This window comes from Scylla paramamosain, chromosome 6 (assembly GCF_035594125.1).
Source record: "Scylla paramamosain isolate STU-SP2022 chromosome 6, ASM3559412v1, whole genome shotgun sequence".
NCBI lineage: Eukaryota > Metazoa > Arthropoda > Malacostraca > Decapoda > Portunidae > Scylla > Scylla paramamosain.
This window is the reverse complement of record NC_087156.1, coordinates 24231997-24244755: the sequence shown is the minus strand read 5'-3', so window position 1 is coordinate 24244755 and position 12759 is coordinate 24231997. Positions and strand designations below refer to the sequence as shown.

The 12759-nt window shown below is 40.2% G+C and overlaps 1 protein-coding gene across 2 annotated transcripts in view; it reads left to right on the top strand.

Moving 5' to 3' along the window:
• The first annotated feature begins 7600 nt into the window (after nt 1–7600).
• The window catches only part of LOC135101466 (calmodulin), a 31617-nt gene continuing 26458 nt past the window's right edge, over nt 7601–12759 (top strand). For both annotated transcript variants that reach the window (XM_064005451.1, XM_064005450.1), the window contains exon 1: nt 7601–7955. In XM_064005451.1, coding sequence (XP_063861521.1) covers nt 7953–7955 — 3 coding nt within the window. In that variant the 5' untranslated portion in view covers nt 7601–7952. The remainder of the gene's footprint in view (nt 7956–12759) is intronic.

Genomic DNA, 12759 nt, shown 5'->3' with positions numbered 1-12759 from the left:
GGCCACGCATCACTGCACCGTGCCACACTCCGCTCCTCTTATCACCATATCCTCATACTGTTTTCATTCGTCTTTTCCTCTTTTCCCTTATTATTATTATTATTATTATTATTATTATTATTATTATTATTATTATCATTATTATTATTATTATTTTATCATTATTATTATTATTATTATTATTATTATTATTATTATTATTATTATTATTATTATTGCGCTGCCCTAATCTACTACTACTACTACTACTACTACTTTTTATGTAGGAAGGACACTGGCCTACTACTACTACTACTACTACTACTACTACTACTACTGCTGCTGCTGCTGCAGCAGCAGCAGCAGCAGGAACAGCAGCAGCAGCAGCAGCAGCAGCAGCAGTAGTAGTAGTAGTAGTAGTAGTAGTAGTAGTAGTAGCAGTAGCAGTAGTAGTAGTAGTAGTAATAGTAGTAGTAGTATTTCGACGTTGGCTGCATATACTATCTTCCAACACCCACCACTTTAATATATATACAAAACTAATGATCTCTGCGATGACTGGCCTGGATGGCTACCTATGCTATAACCAGCCATGGGACATAAGGCATAGGTTATGTCTCCATAGTATCATGTGGATTGCAAAAGGCTACCTAAAAGAGAAAAAGATGAAATTAGACGGCTGGAAACCCTCATTCTTTCCACCAGTAGTAAGAGAACAAAGTACGAGTAGAACATGAAGTTGTGGTGCTTGGGTGTGGGTGGATGCAATCGTCAGGAAAAGAGGTTTGAGATGACTGACATAGTGTGGGGAAAAAAAAAATTTAAAAAAAGCACCTGAGTATTTACAACTCTTTGTGGGAGTAGTTTCAATTGATCAATCTGAATTGGTATAGGGAATTATAGACGAAAGAGAATGTAAATATCATAATGAAGGATGAAATGTGTGGAGAAACAAAATGGGTAAATCCAGATATGTTGCGGAAGAGAATTGAAATAGGAAAGGAGAGATGGGTAAGTCACCGTCAGTAGGTCTGGCAGCGAAAAAAAAGTCAGGAGTAGAAAAGATTCAGGAAAATGCAGATGTAGTGTTTACTAAACTTCAGGGAGAGAGAATAACCGTGAGGGGAGACTGGAATGTAAAGGATGGAGGAATTGTATAAGGAAGAGCCGTAAGTAGAATAAGAATAAAGTTAAGGAGTAAAGTAACGGAACAAGGATGAAGATACGAGCATGTGCAGTCTTATGCAGGGAGGCCGCCAGAAGAGAGAGATATGCAGTTAGAAAGTGCATGGGAGCATTAAGTATGAAATTGTGACACAAAATAGTAAGAAATGTAACTTTGTAGGTAATGGAGGGGAGACTGGGAAGAATATAAAAAGCGTGATAAAACGTGGAGAAAACTTCATGAGCCAAAGAGTTGGGTCGGTGAGAGGCAGAGAAAATATACCTGCTTGAAGTTCTCGAGAAAATTATATATACTCGTGTGTGTGTGTGTGTGTGTGTGTGTGTGTGTGTGTGTGTGAGGAGAGTTTGTGCAAGGAATGAAATGCTGACATCTTTAATGAGGGAAAAAGAATAATGATGAATGGCTAGCTGTGAGCACATAATATGTACTTATGTATGCTAGTTTTATCTTAAGCACTTCATTATATATATATATATATATATATATATATATATATATATATATATATATATATATATATATATATATATATATATATATATATATATATATATATATATATATATATATATATATATATATATATATATATATATATATATATATATATATATATATATATATGACTCCTTTGTGCTGCTTTTGTTGTGTTGATTACAAACATTATTGTTGTTGTTGTTGTTGTTGTTGTTATTGTTGTTACAATGGTAATAATAATACTGATAATAATAATAATAATAATAATAATAATAATAATAATAATAATAATAATAATAATAATAATTATTATTATTATTATTATTATTATTATTATTATTATTATTATTATTATTATTATTATTATTATTATCATTATTATAATTATTATTATTATGATCATCATCATCATCATCATCATCATCATCATCATCATCATCATCATCATCATCATCATCTCATTATTATCATCATCATCATTAACCAATTAACCAATAAATTTATTTATTTATTTATATATATTTAATTTATGATGAACAAATGTCATAGTTATGCTGCCACTAAATACCCAAGGAGTGGAGGTGGAGCAGCAGGAGGGGGAAGGGGAATGACTTGATCAAGTTTAATTATAAATATTATAACATCGAATCATGCAGCAAGCAGTGGTGTTCAGGGACCAGGAAGAGAAGCATCAGCGTGGCACCCACACTCCCTCAATTAGGCAACAAGTAAATCATGGACCCGTGGCCAAGTGTTCAGGTGAGAGTGGTGACAGACCGACACATGAGCAGGTGTGTAATCATGTAGGAAGGGCGGGGGAACAGCTCGCTGGCGGGAGTGAAGGCAGGGTGTTTTGACACTTGTTAATGTTAATGCTGACACTTAATATTCTCTTCATAATTAATGATCTTGTAAGAAATATGGCTCACCATACTTGGATGGGACAAGTAATATTATAAGCACAACAGTGGACTACATTAATCCTTTTTTTTTTTTTCCTTTTTACATTCTTTTCCAACTTATTTTGAATTACGGTCTTATTGAATTAATCTGAGAGAGCAATGCCCCCTGCTCCCTCCCTTCATCCCCATGGCGACGGGCGGCTGGCGCTCACCTTGCATTAGCCACTCCAGCATCGGTTTATCAGAGTGAGGCAGAAACCCACATTGTGCCTCGTCATGGCTGGATTACTACATGTGGTCTTATCATGTGTGTGTGTGTGTGTGTGTGTGTGAGAGAGAGAGAGAGAGAGAGAGAGAGAGAGAGAGAGAGAGAGAGAGAGAGAGAGAGATCACGTTTCTTCATTCAAAGAGTCTCGGTCTTCGCTCTGTGGCCGCTGCTCAAGGGTAGCGGTGCCTCTCAGTAGAACGGTGACGTCATAACAGCACTATCTCCTGCCACCCCTATGATAAGGACATCCTGTGTTGGCTGATAATGCTGCTCCCCCGCCTCTGCCCCGCCCAAGCCCCGGCCAGTGTGTGCTGTGGTGACTGGTGGCGACAGCCGGCTGTAGACTGAAAGAGATTGTGACTGTATTTAATAATGTCTTGTTATCCTGTGTGTGTGTGTGTGTGTGTGTGTGTGTGTGTGTGTGTGTGTGTGTGTGTGTGTATGTGTGTGCATGTGGAAGAGATTAACCAAGGTCGCAATAACTGAAGTAGAAAAAAAAGGTCTGTTCAACTGCTGTTCCTGAAAAAAAGTTAGATAGTGAGAGTTCCAGATTGTGTGTGTGAGTGTGTGTGTGTGTTACTACCTCTCGACAACTCCCATACACAAGCTAAGTAACAGTCACGCATTACGCAAAAGGACAAGGCGGAAGGGTACAGTAAAACCTGAGGTCCCACCTTCTGGTGATTCCTCCATGCCATCAAACACCAATTTTCACCCATACCCTGCAACTAATCTACTAATGAACCACCATGGAGGAAGAACACACACTAATCTTAATATATTCCAACATTTCCCCTGCATACGCCTTCACTACTTACTAATATCATGCATGAGACGTAAATGATGTGCAGCAGACACGTTCATTCCTCCCCCCAGCACGCGAGCACTAACTGCCACCCCACCTGTCCTTTATCCGCCCCTTGTCACCAGACTTTCCACCACCTGCGTCACCTCCCCGCCGTCTGTAGCATGGCCTGATGAGAATGCCACGACCATCACTGTACTCGCTGACCGTGGCTCGCCTTTCCCGTGCTCAGGTGAATGAATGTTTAGACGGCGAGACGTATTATTGAGACGTATGTATCCATGCATATATATATATATATATATATATATATATATATATATATATATATATATATATATATATATATATATATATATATATATATATATACATACACACACACACACACACACACACACACACACACACACACACACACACACACACGCTCGACTCTCATGTAGACATTTAAAAGAAACTTAATTTTCACTCGACCAACCCAATATGTCAACAATATGTCCACCACCACCGCCACCTTCACCACCACCGCCACCGCCACCAGGACCAGCAGTGAAGGGCTTCTGTTGTTGCTGCTGGTGGTGGTACGATACTTCTTATAACTCTGCAGATACTGGAGAAGATATACGTGTGTGTGTGTGTGTGTGTGTGTGTGTGTGTGTGTGTGTGTGTGTGTGTGCGATCGAGTCACTATTAGGCGTTTTATTTAGTCTTTTCTTCTCATATGTTTTGTCTTCTCCAGTTGATCTTCGAGCGGTTTTCTGGTACACTATCAGAGCGTTTCGTAAGCACTGAGATGTGAAGCGTGATATTGTGTAATGAGGCAAGGCTTTCGCAGTGTTTTTCCACTGCTTTCCTGTATTATCGTTCTGAACATTTACTAGATTCCGATAGCAATTAGGTTGATTTGTGCTATGAAAAACATAAATACGGATACTGTACAGAAAAAAAAAGAGAAATTAATAGATAAGTGATGAAATCAAACAAATCAATAAACATTATCATTATGATCTAAATGTAAATGTTTTTTTTTTTTATTATCATTAACTTTTGCAATCATGATATTCTTGTAGGTGGTTTGATTTCAATGAACACATTTTTCTTTCTTTCCTTCTTTTTTTTTTCATATCTTCAAACACACACACTGACACACACACACACACACACACACACACACACACACACACACACACACACACATATAACACTAATTTTCTTCTCTGATCACTTTAGGACTATTTAACGTTAAGAGTTGCCTTTGAAAGACTTTAATGGCGTATTGATTCTCGTACGTCATAATGGCCAGGCCGCCTCATTACGCCATTAGCCAGTGATTGCCGCGGCGTTACTTCCAGCCCGATCCCTTTCCTTACCAGTCTTATGCAGTAAGGGAGAAGTAAAGAAGAAGAAGAAGAAGAAGAAGAAGAAGGGAAAAAATTATCTAAAGAGGTATTAATGTTGCGATTATCATTATTATTTTTATTATTATTATTTTTATTATTATTATTAGTAGTAGTAGTAGTAGTAGTAAAAAAAATTTAGTAGTAGTAGTCGTAATAGTAGTAGTAGTAGTAATAGTAGTAGTAGTAGTAGTAGTAGTAGTAGTAGTAGTAGTAGTAGTAGTAGTAGTAGTAGTAGTAGTAGTAGTAGTAGTCAGAAATTGAGTAAACTGCTGCACTTACTCCCATTGTGGTCTGTTTTCTCTTAATCTTAAGTCCTCTGATCGGCTGGTAATCTCCTTACAAACCTTACCAAGTGATTGATTCTTGACAGGTCAGAGAACTTAACATTGCGGGAAAACTCTTAACATATCGGAAGGGAGAGCTGGTATGCTGTGCCACTTCTGACTCTGTGCCAAGCTTTCCAAATTCTAATAACAGGAAAAAAAGAGAAAGTTTTGCATATTAGTGAGTACTTGGAGCCCCTTCATCGACTCTGACACGCTTATTCCTGATAGTTGTAAAACATTTGAGCGTTTTTTTTTTTTTTTTCTTATCGATTTTTACTCATGATCGGTATATGGGCTAATGTCTACGAAATCTTGCTGCTCTGTTGTGTGTGGAATACGTTAGGATAGAAGTAAAGCAGGTGAGCTAGGATAATAATTGACAAGTGGCACATAACAAGCAAGACATGTTTCTGAAATGTTTCTCTTGCTACTTGTTTTAACGTAAAAGAAAAGAAAAAAAAAACACGTGATGGGAAAGGAAGAACTGTTGGGGTTACAATTGCAGTGGCTGAACAGTAATTTTCTTGCTCGTGCACCCAGAATAATGTGTGAAGTAGACACATTAACAGTTCATTATGGAAGGCAAGCTTTCTCTCTCTCTCTCTCTCTCTCTCTCTCTCTCTCTCTCTCTCTCTCTCTCTCTCTCTCTCTCTCTCTCTCTCTCTCTCTCTGTCTGTCTGCATTGCATTCTTGAAGCGTGGGAGCATGACAGGGAGCAAGCCACTACCGCCTGTCGCCATATTTCAGTTTCATCTCGGCCATCAGGTGATTGGCGGAGTGGGTGGGCAAGTTTGTCGTGATTAGAAATCTTCCCCGAGTGAAAGGGCGCCAGTCCCTCTGAGACTTACGAGAAGAAATGGATGCCAGAGAAGGGAAGAGAGGGGAATGCGCTCCCTTTCCTCTCATTCCCCTCAGCACACATAAATCGCTCCTCCATATCCCGTGACGTGGCTGAACAATGGGTTATACTAGACTACACACATCTACGTAACCTATATCTGATACGATACGAGGAGCATAGGTGGGGCATGAGCGGCGTGAGGAACTGTGAAGGTGTGGCAGCAGCAGTTGTCAGGTGATAAGTCCTTGTCACGCGGTGAGTACGCAGGTGTGGTGATTCAGTATAAGAGTGAATAATGCGTGGAGACTGATCATGTAAACGTGGGGAACTGAAGAAGCATCCTTGCTTGAATATATTCGTCAACCATTCAAAATTTCAAAACCTCAACTGAACCACGCTCGTCAAGGAAACTGGTGAGAAGCATGCCGCCACATTCACTTATCGTGTGACAAGGCCTACAAGGGGGCGGGAGCATACGTGGTTAGCAGCGAAGGTGAAGGTGTGTCAAGGCAGGCTTATATGACACGTTGGGGTGTCAGGAATGAAGTCAAGGTGTGTGAGGGAGGTTAGGATGAGGAAAGCTTTGGGGCATTGGGAGTGAAGAAGATAGTTGTGTTAGAGATAAAGCCTTAAATTAGTGATGTTGGGGATGAGAGGCAGGGAGTTGGTGGGGGGAGGGAGGCTCGGGGATGTTGGTGCTTTGGTTAATGAGGTAGGGAGGATTACTGAAGGTAACGGAAGTTCAGAGGTGGTAGTAAGAGATGAGACCGTTAGAAGTGAGGAAAGGTTGGGAGTGTTGGGGAGTTGAGGTGCGCTTGAGGTTGTTAAGGGTGAGGGAGAGATGAGGTTATATAGGAGTGAGGAATGGTGTGGGGAAGATTGTGTTGTTTGGGTGAGGGAATGTCGAAAGTGACGAAGGGTTGGGAGTGGGAGAGGCGCGGGTGTTGGAGGAAAAGGTAGGGGGTGGGGATGTAGGGGCTGAGGTAGGGATAGTGCACGGTAGGGCAGGGCAGGCTGACCACTTGGCACGCCGCGGCACAAGCAATGCTACTCTTGTCTTGGCCAAAGGTTTAATTGATAATCTCAAGGGTATAAAATCAGTGATATATATATATATATATATATATATATATATATATATATATATATATATATATATATATATATATATATTATATATATATATCCCAGCTTTAATTTTTAAACCGCTTACACGAGTTTTGCGTTGCAGTATAACATAGTCTGATCAATATTGATATAAAAAGTTTTCTCTAGTCACTTGAAGGTGAGTTAATAGCATACATGTTAGAAACATCATTTGCATCCTGAAAATTCGAAATCAAGGCGAGTGAGTGAGGCCAACGTGCGGGTGGCTCGACGCGGAACGGCCGTGTGATCGTCTGCAGCGAGCAGCGAGCCGCCCATGACGCATTGCAGGTAAACCTCCACCAATCACAGCCCGCCGATCCCAGCCTTCGCCGCACAACACCCTCCGCGTACACATGTAGTTCCCATTTATTCCTTTATTCCGTCAAATATGCCATTTATTTGATTTCTAATGCTTTACTTAAGCTTCCTTAATGTTAATACATAAAGAAATAGTAGATTTATGCGGCAGAAATTGAAAATAAAGGGTCTGGTGCAGAGGGTGGCACAAGGCGGTGATAAGCGGGAGTGTGGAGTGGCGGGAGCTCGCAGTCACCCTGAGACAGTGGTTCCGAGCAGACGTCTGTTCCTTGGCTTGTAATACACACACTCCCTCAACATGGTAGGTGTTTCGTCCTGGCTCCTCTGAAGATAGAATAATATTATTGTTATTTCCTATATCAGAACTGTGGTGAAGCGTTAGGTGTGTGAAGTTACTGTGAGTGGGTGTGACAGGTAGTTGGGAAACTTGTCACATGGAAGGTGTTTGCTGCCACTGCTGGCTCATAGTGCCAGCACTGGACGTGTGGGCTTGTGTCAGGCCAGGAATGAGATTCAGGCACCTATGGGGACATGTAGGATTGCTAAGGCCTTGTGGTGTACATGAAGTGTGAGGACAGGCCGGGCAAGGGGGGCGGAATGAGTGAGAGGTGTGCCAGCAGGCGACAAGAGTAATTCTTTAACGGCACAGCAATGCCTCCTGCCGGCGGGTCAAGGATAAGGGCAAGATTATTTCGTATGACCTTCCCAGGTTGATCGTCGCGCTCGGGGCGGGGCTGGTGTTGGCGGCCCTATACGGCAGGGCAACGCGCGCGCGCACACCACACACAACTGAACGCCACGTTTAGCACGTTAAAAGTCACTTTGATGTACATACTCGCACGAGTGGTTAAATATATGCACCCTCGCACCCTGAATCTTTGATCTTGTTTTAGCGGCTCCGGGCACAAGGTTGTCGATGTGGCATGTGGGTCAGTAAGACTTGTCCCGCCTGTCTCCCCTCCAACCAGGGACGCACCCTGCGGCCTTCCCTGCCTCACCCGCCATCTCTTATGCTCCCATAACAATATATATATATATATATATATATATATATATATATATATATATATATATATATATATATATATATATATACTAAATTTATGTATATGAAGCTATCGTGTGCAGCTAATGATCTCACTTGTCACAATGGTGGTGTGGAAAGGCCAGTATATGTCAAGGTGGCGTGTGAGTGCTGATAGTGGGGGGAGGGGTAGGGAAGCAGGCTCCGTTTTGCCACGCCTTCTAGGTGAAGTCCCACGCACACCTTAAAGAAGTCTTAGTGACGACTTTTTAAATTTCTTTGTTTGCGGAAGATGTACGGTGCTGGCTCAGTATTGTAATGCTCTCACTCTCAGAAATTTGGCCACAATTCGAGAAGTAGTCTGCCAACTGTATAAGTGAAATGAGCAGGATTTTATGAAGGCTCTTCCAGCCATATGGTCATGACCCACGCTCGCTGCCTTGCCGCAGGGATGGGCGGCGAGGGTAATGCGTTACTCATTGGACGTATCTGTTAGGGGCGGAAATCCCAGTTACCTCCGTGGGAGTGGGGCCTTGCGTGCCTCGGCTCAACCTTCACCTATGAGACTCGCTTTCACTTCCATCGCCCCATGTCATTAACTCGGTGACTGAAGAAATTTCACTTAAGCTGCTTTTCCCAGGGATACACAAACTTGTGATCATGTTAACACTAATGCGGCCATCAGATCGTGTTACTACTGCCTTAGATAAAGTTTAGCATGAGTGACGTGATCGATGAGAGTTAAAGGGTGTCCGTAACACCTGGTAACGTAGAATATTGAATTGTAAGGGTGCGGATTTAATTAATTAGTATACGCATCGCTGAGAGTGACGCTAGTGTAAGGATTGACATAGAAGTTCGATATACCAGTGCCCCACCACTTTGTGCCATTGGTTCGGATGCCATGCTTATGTAAGATAAGCAGTAGTTGCATTACCGTCACACCGTGCAGTAGCCCTTCATTCACGAGGATTGGTCTCTACAGGTTCTAAACCTAGGAATGGCAACACCGAACTAAGGACCAGTTTTCACCATGACCCGCTACCCTTGACCCACTGGTGGCTTTGTTCAAGTTGACGTATTGTATGTTTTGGATGAATCGTAGTGTTTTCAAGCACTGAGCTGGATTAGAATTATAATTTCCTAACGTTCGAGCAATGATAGTGAATAATTGTGTTAAAAAAAATCGATCAAGGTAAATAGCTGTGACAAGCTTTGTATCATAAAATTCTTCTGTTAATTAGATGTACCCTACTTACTAAAGTAGTTAACACCTTGTACTAAAAATTCTACATAAGCTGAATTTCCTAAGCTAAGGTTTTAAACTTGCTTCCCTGGTGCCTTGCATGCTTGCTAATCAAGTGCAGTGCTGTTGTGTCTAAGTAATATCAGTTTCCTTGTATACTAAGGTTACTACCTATTTTAAGATTTATAGGAATTGAGTTAGGAAATTAGTGTGTAGGTACTGTAACTTCCTTTGATAAATATACCATTACCCTTTAATTTCTTGTTCCCTGTTCCCTTCACTTGTTTAGGGTATTCAAGTCCTGCCTCCTATTCATTGTAGTTCTTTGTCAGGCCTGACCCTTTCCATTCCCAAGAATTAATGTTTCCAGTAAAGGTTTTAGTGGCCGCCTTGGGTTAGCTTCAGAACAAAGCTCTTACTTTGATTGAGCATATGGAAGCCTCCCAACCATTTATGATAATCCTATTACTATCTTCCCTTCAGCTTTTTCTCAGCCAGGTAGTGCAGGCGGCATGCTTTGATGTATGTTGATAGGTTACAGCCAAGTACTGTAATTACTGTGATAAGTTTCCTTGGAACCTTTTGAGTGATCCCCTGATAAATTGTTTGATTAAATTATTCCAATTACATGTACAACATTAGACGACGGTGAGTACATTTCCCTCGAAAACTACCAGCCACATGAGGGTTTTTCTGTATTCTGCATCACTCCTTATTTTTTTCATATTAAGATATTTTTGAGTACAGTTCTGAGGACAGCATCTTATGGGGTTAATGATAGATGGACGAACCTGAATGCTTCGTTCTCAAGTGTTGCCTTTTATCTTGCCCCCGTGCAGTACGAGCAGAAGTGATTTTTATAGTACTTTGTTGTACAAATAAATATATATTTATATATATAGGGAAAATGAGAGGCGGTGCATGCTGGAGTTTTCTTCATTAGTTCAGTAATAATCGGGTGGTTTGTCTAGCTCTAATGAGGATGGACAGTTCCAATGCATGCATCATTCTAATTATTTATTAATGACGTTCATGATGTATATATTAACTGTTTCAGATGCAATTTTTGTTTTCCAGAATGCCTGAAATGTTCATTGTTTTTATGCGTTATTTTATTTATTTTTTTTAAAGCTGTTTTGGTGTTTATAAAAGTGTGTGTGTGTGTGTGTGTGAGAGAGAGAGAGAGAGAGAGAGAGAGAGAGAGAGAGAGAGAGAGAGAGAGAGAGAGAGAGAGAGATTTTTGTATGGTGTTCGTGCACCTGTATATGTGCACGTATGCTGTGCATTATATATATATATATATATATATATATATATATATATATATATATATATATATATATATATATATATATATATATATATATATATATATATTGTATGCACTTGAAATTTGATAAATTTTGATTGCAATTCAGTACTAATCAGCGTTTTTTTTTTTTTTTTTTTATATAATTTTTATCTGCTTGTAATCTCATCCATTGGTGAGTTGGATCATCCAGTCGCCATACATTGCTTTCCTTGGATAAGCAACCAGCACACTGCTGCATCCTAATATTTTGATTGTTATTTTCGGTGTCGATGATACAGAGTTGAAGTAAGAATCAAGGGATCGAAATAGTCTGGTCGGTTTTTTTTTTTTTTTTTTTTTTTTTTTTTTTTTTTTTTTTTTTTTTTTTTTTTAATGGATGCCTGCAAAACGTACCCTGACGAAAAAAGAAAAAAAAGTTTGCTGTCATATTTAAGAGGTCAATTGTTTAATTCATCTTTTGATTACTAAATCCTGGATCTCTTTTAGTAAGTTATCAAATTCATTCGCCCACTTTGTCAGGTGTTTCGCAATAACGCAAACGTGACCTTACTCTCCTCACTGTAGCCACTTTCACTATTCCTCGCTTCTTTGGTACCAAAGGATTTGTGTATGTAACCTTGGGTATGACCTTTTTATCATAATTGCATGATGTGCCTCTGTAGATGTAGATAATGTGTGATTATTTTACACAACTTGGTGTTCAACAAATGTATTATTATGTGCTGCATGAATTTAGAAGCCTGATACTCAAACTAAGTATTTTTCAGTTGGTTATGTGACTGTCAGTTTTTATTTTGTATCAAGTCCTTACAAGCTTCATAACTTACGCACCTGGTGGCCAGTCCAGGGAAGATGGTTGGTGTCTTGCTTGCCAATCTCGTTTCTGTTACAGGGGCAACTTTCATCTTATCGGTCGTGTACCGTGATGCTTCTCATCAGTGTGTCTGTGTTTTAGGACTTCTTGTATCTTGGCTTTGCATTTATTTGTAATTTTTTTCTCTCTCTCTCTCTCTCTCTCTCTCTCTCTCTCTCTCTCTCTCTCTCTCTCTCTCTCTCTCTCTCTCTCTCTCTCTCTCTCTCTCTCTCTCTCTCTCTCTCTCTCTCTCTGAACTCCTAATTATAAATCAAATTGTGATAAATTATATTAATACTGTCTTATGTAATAAGATAGTAATAACCCATTGCAGTAATTCAAAAGATAATATAAAGGTCCGTTTCATAAAAATAAAATACAATGGGAGGGATGCCAGGCGGAGCAGCTAGAGGGAGGAGGGCGAGGAGGAGATCCAAGCAAGAAGAGGGAGTTGTTTCAGTGAGTGAATATCTTTATTTAGGGACCTTGCTTGAAGGACGTCTTACATTAGGCATGTTCGTTGTGGCAAGGGCAGGTGCAGAAGGTACAGTATGATGATAACGCACCCCCACCATTCAAGGCGTCACCAGCCCTTGGCGTGTTTGCTTGTAGATCTAGGCAAATTGTTTACGGAGTTGAACACTGCGGTACTGGGTTTTGGCGCACTCCC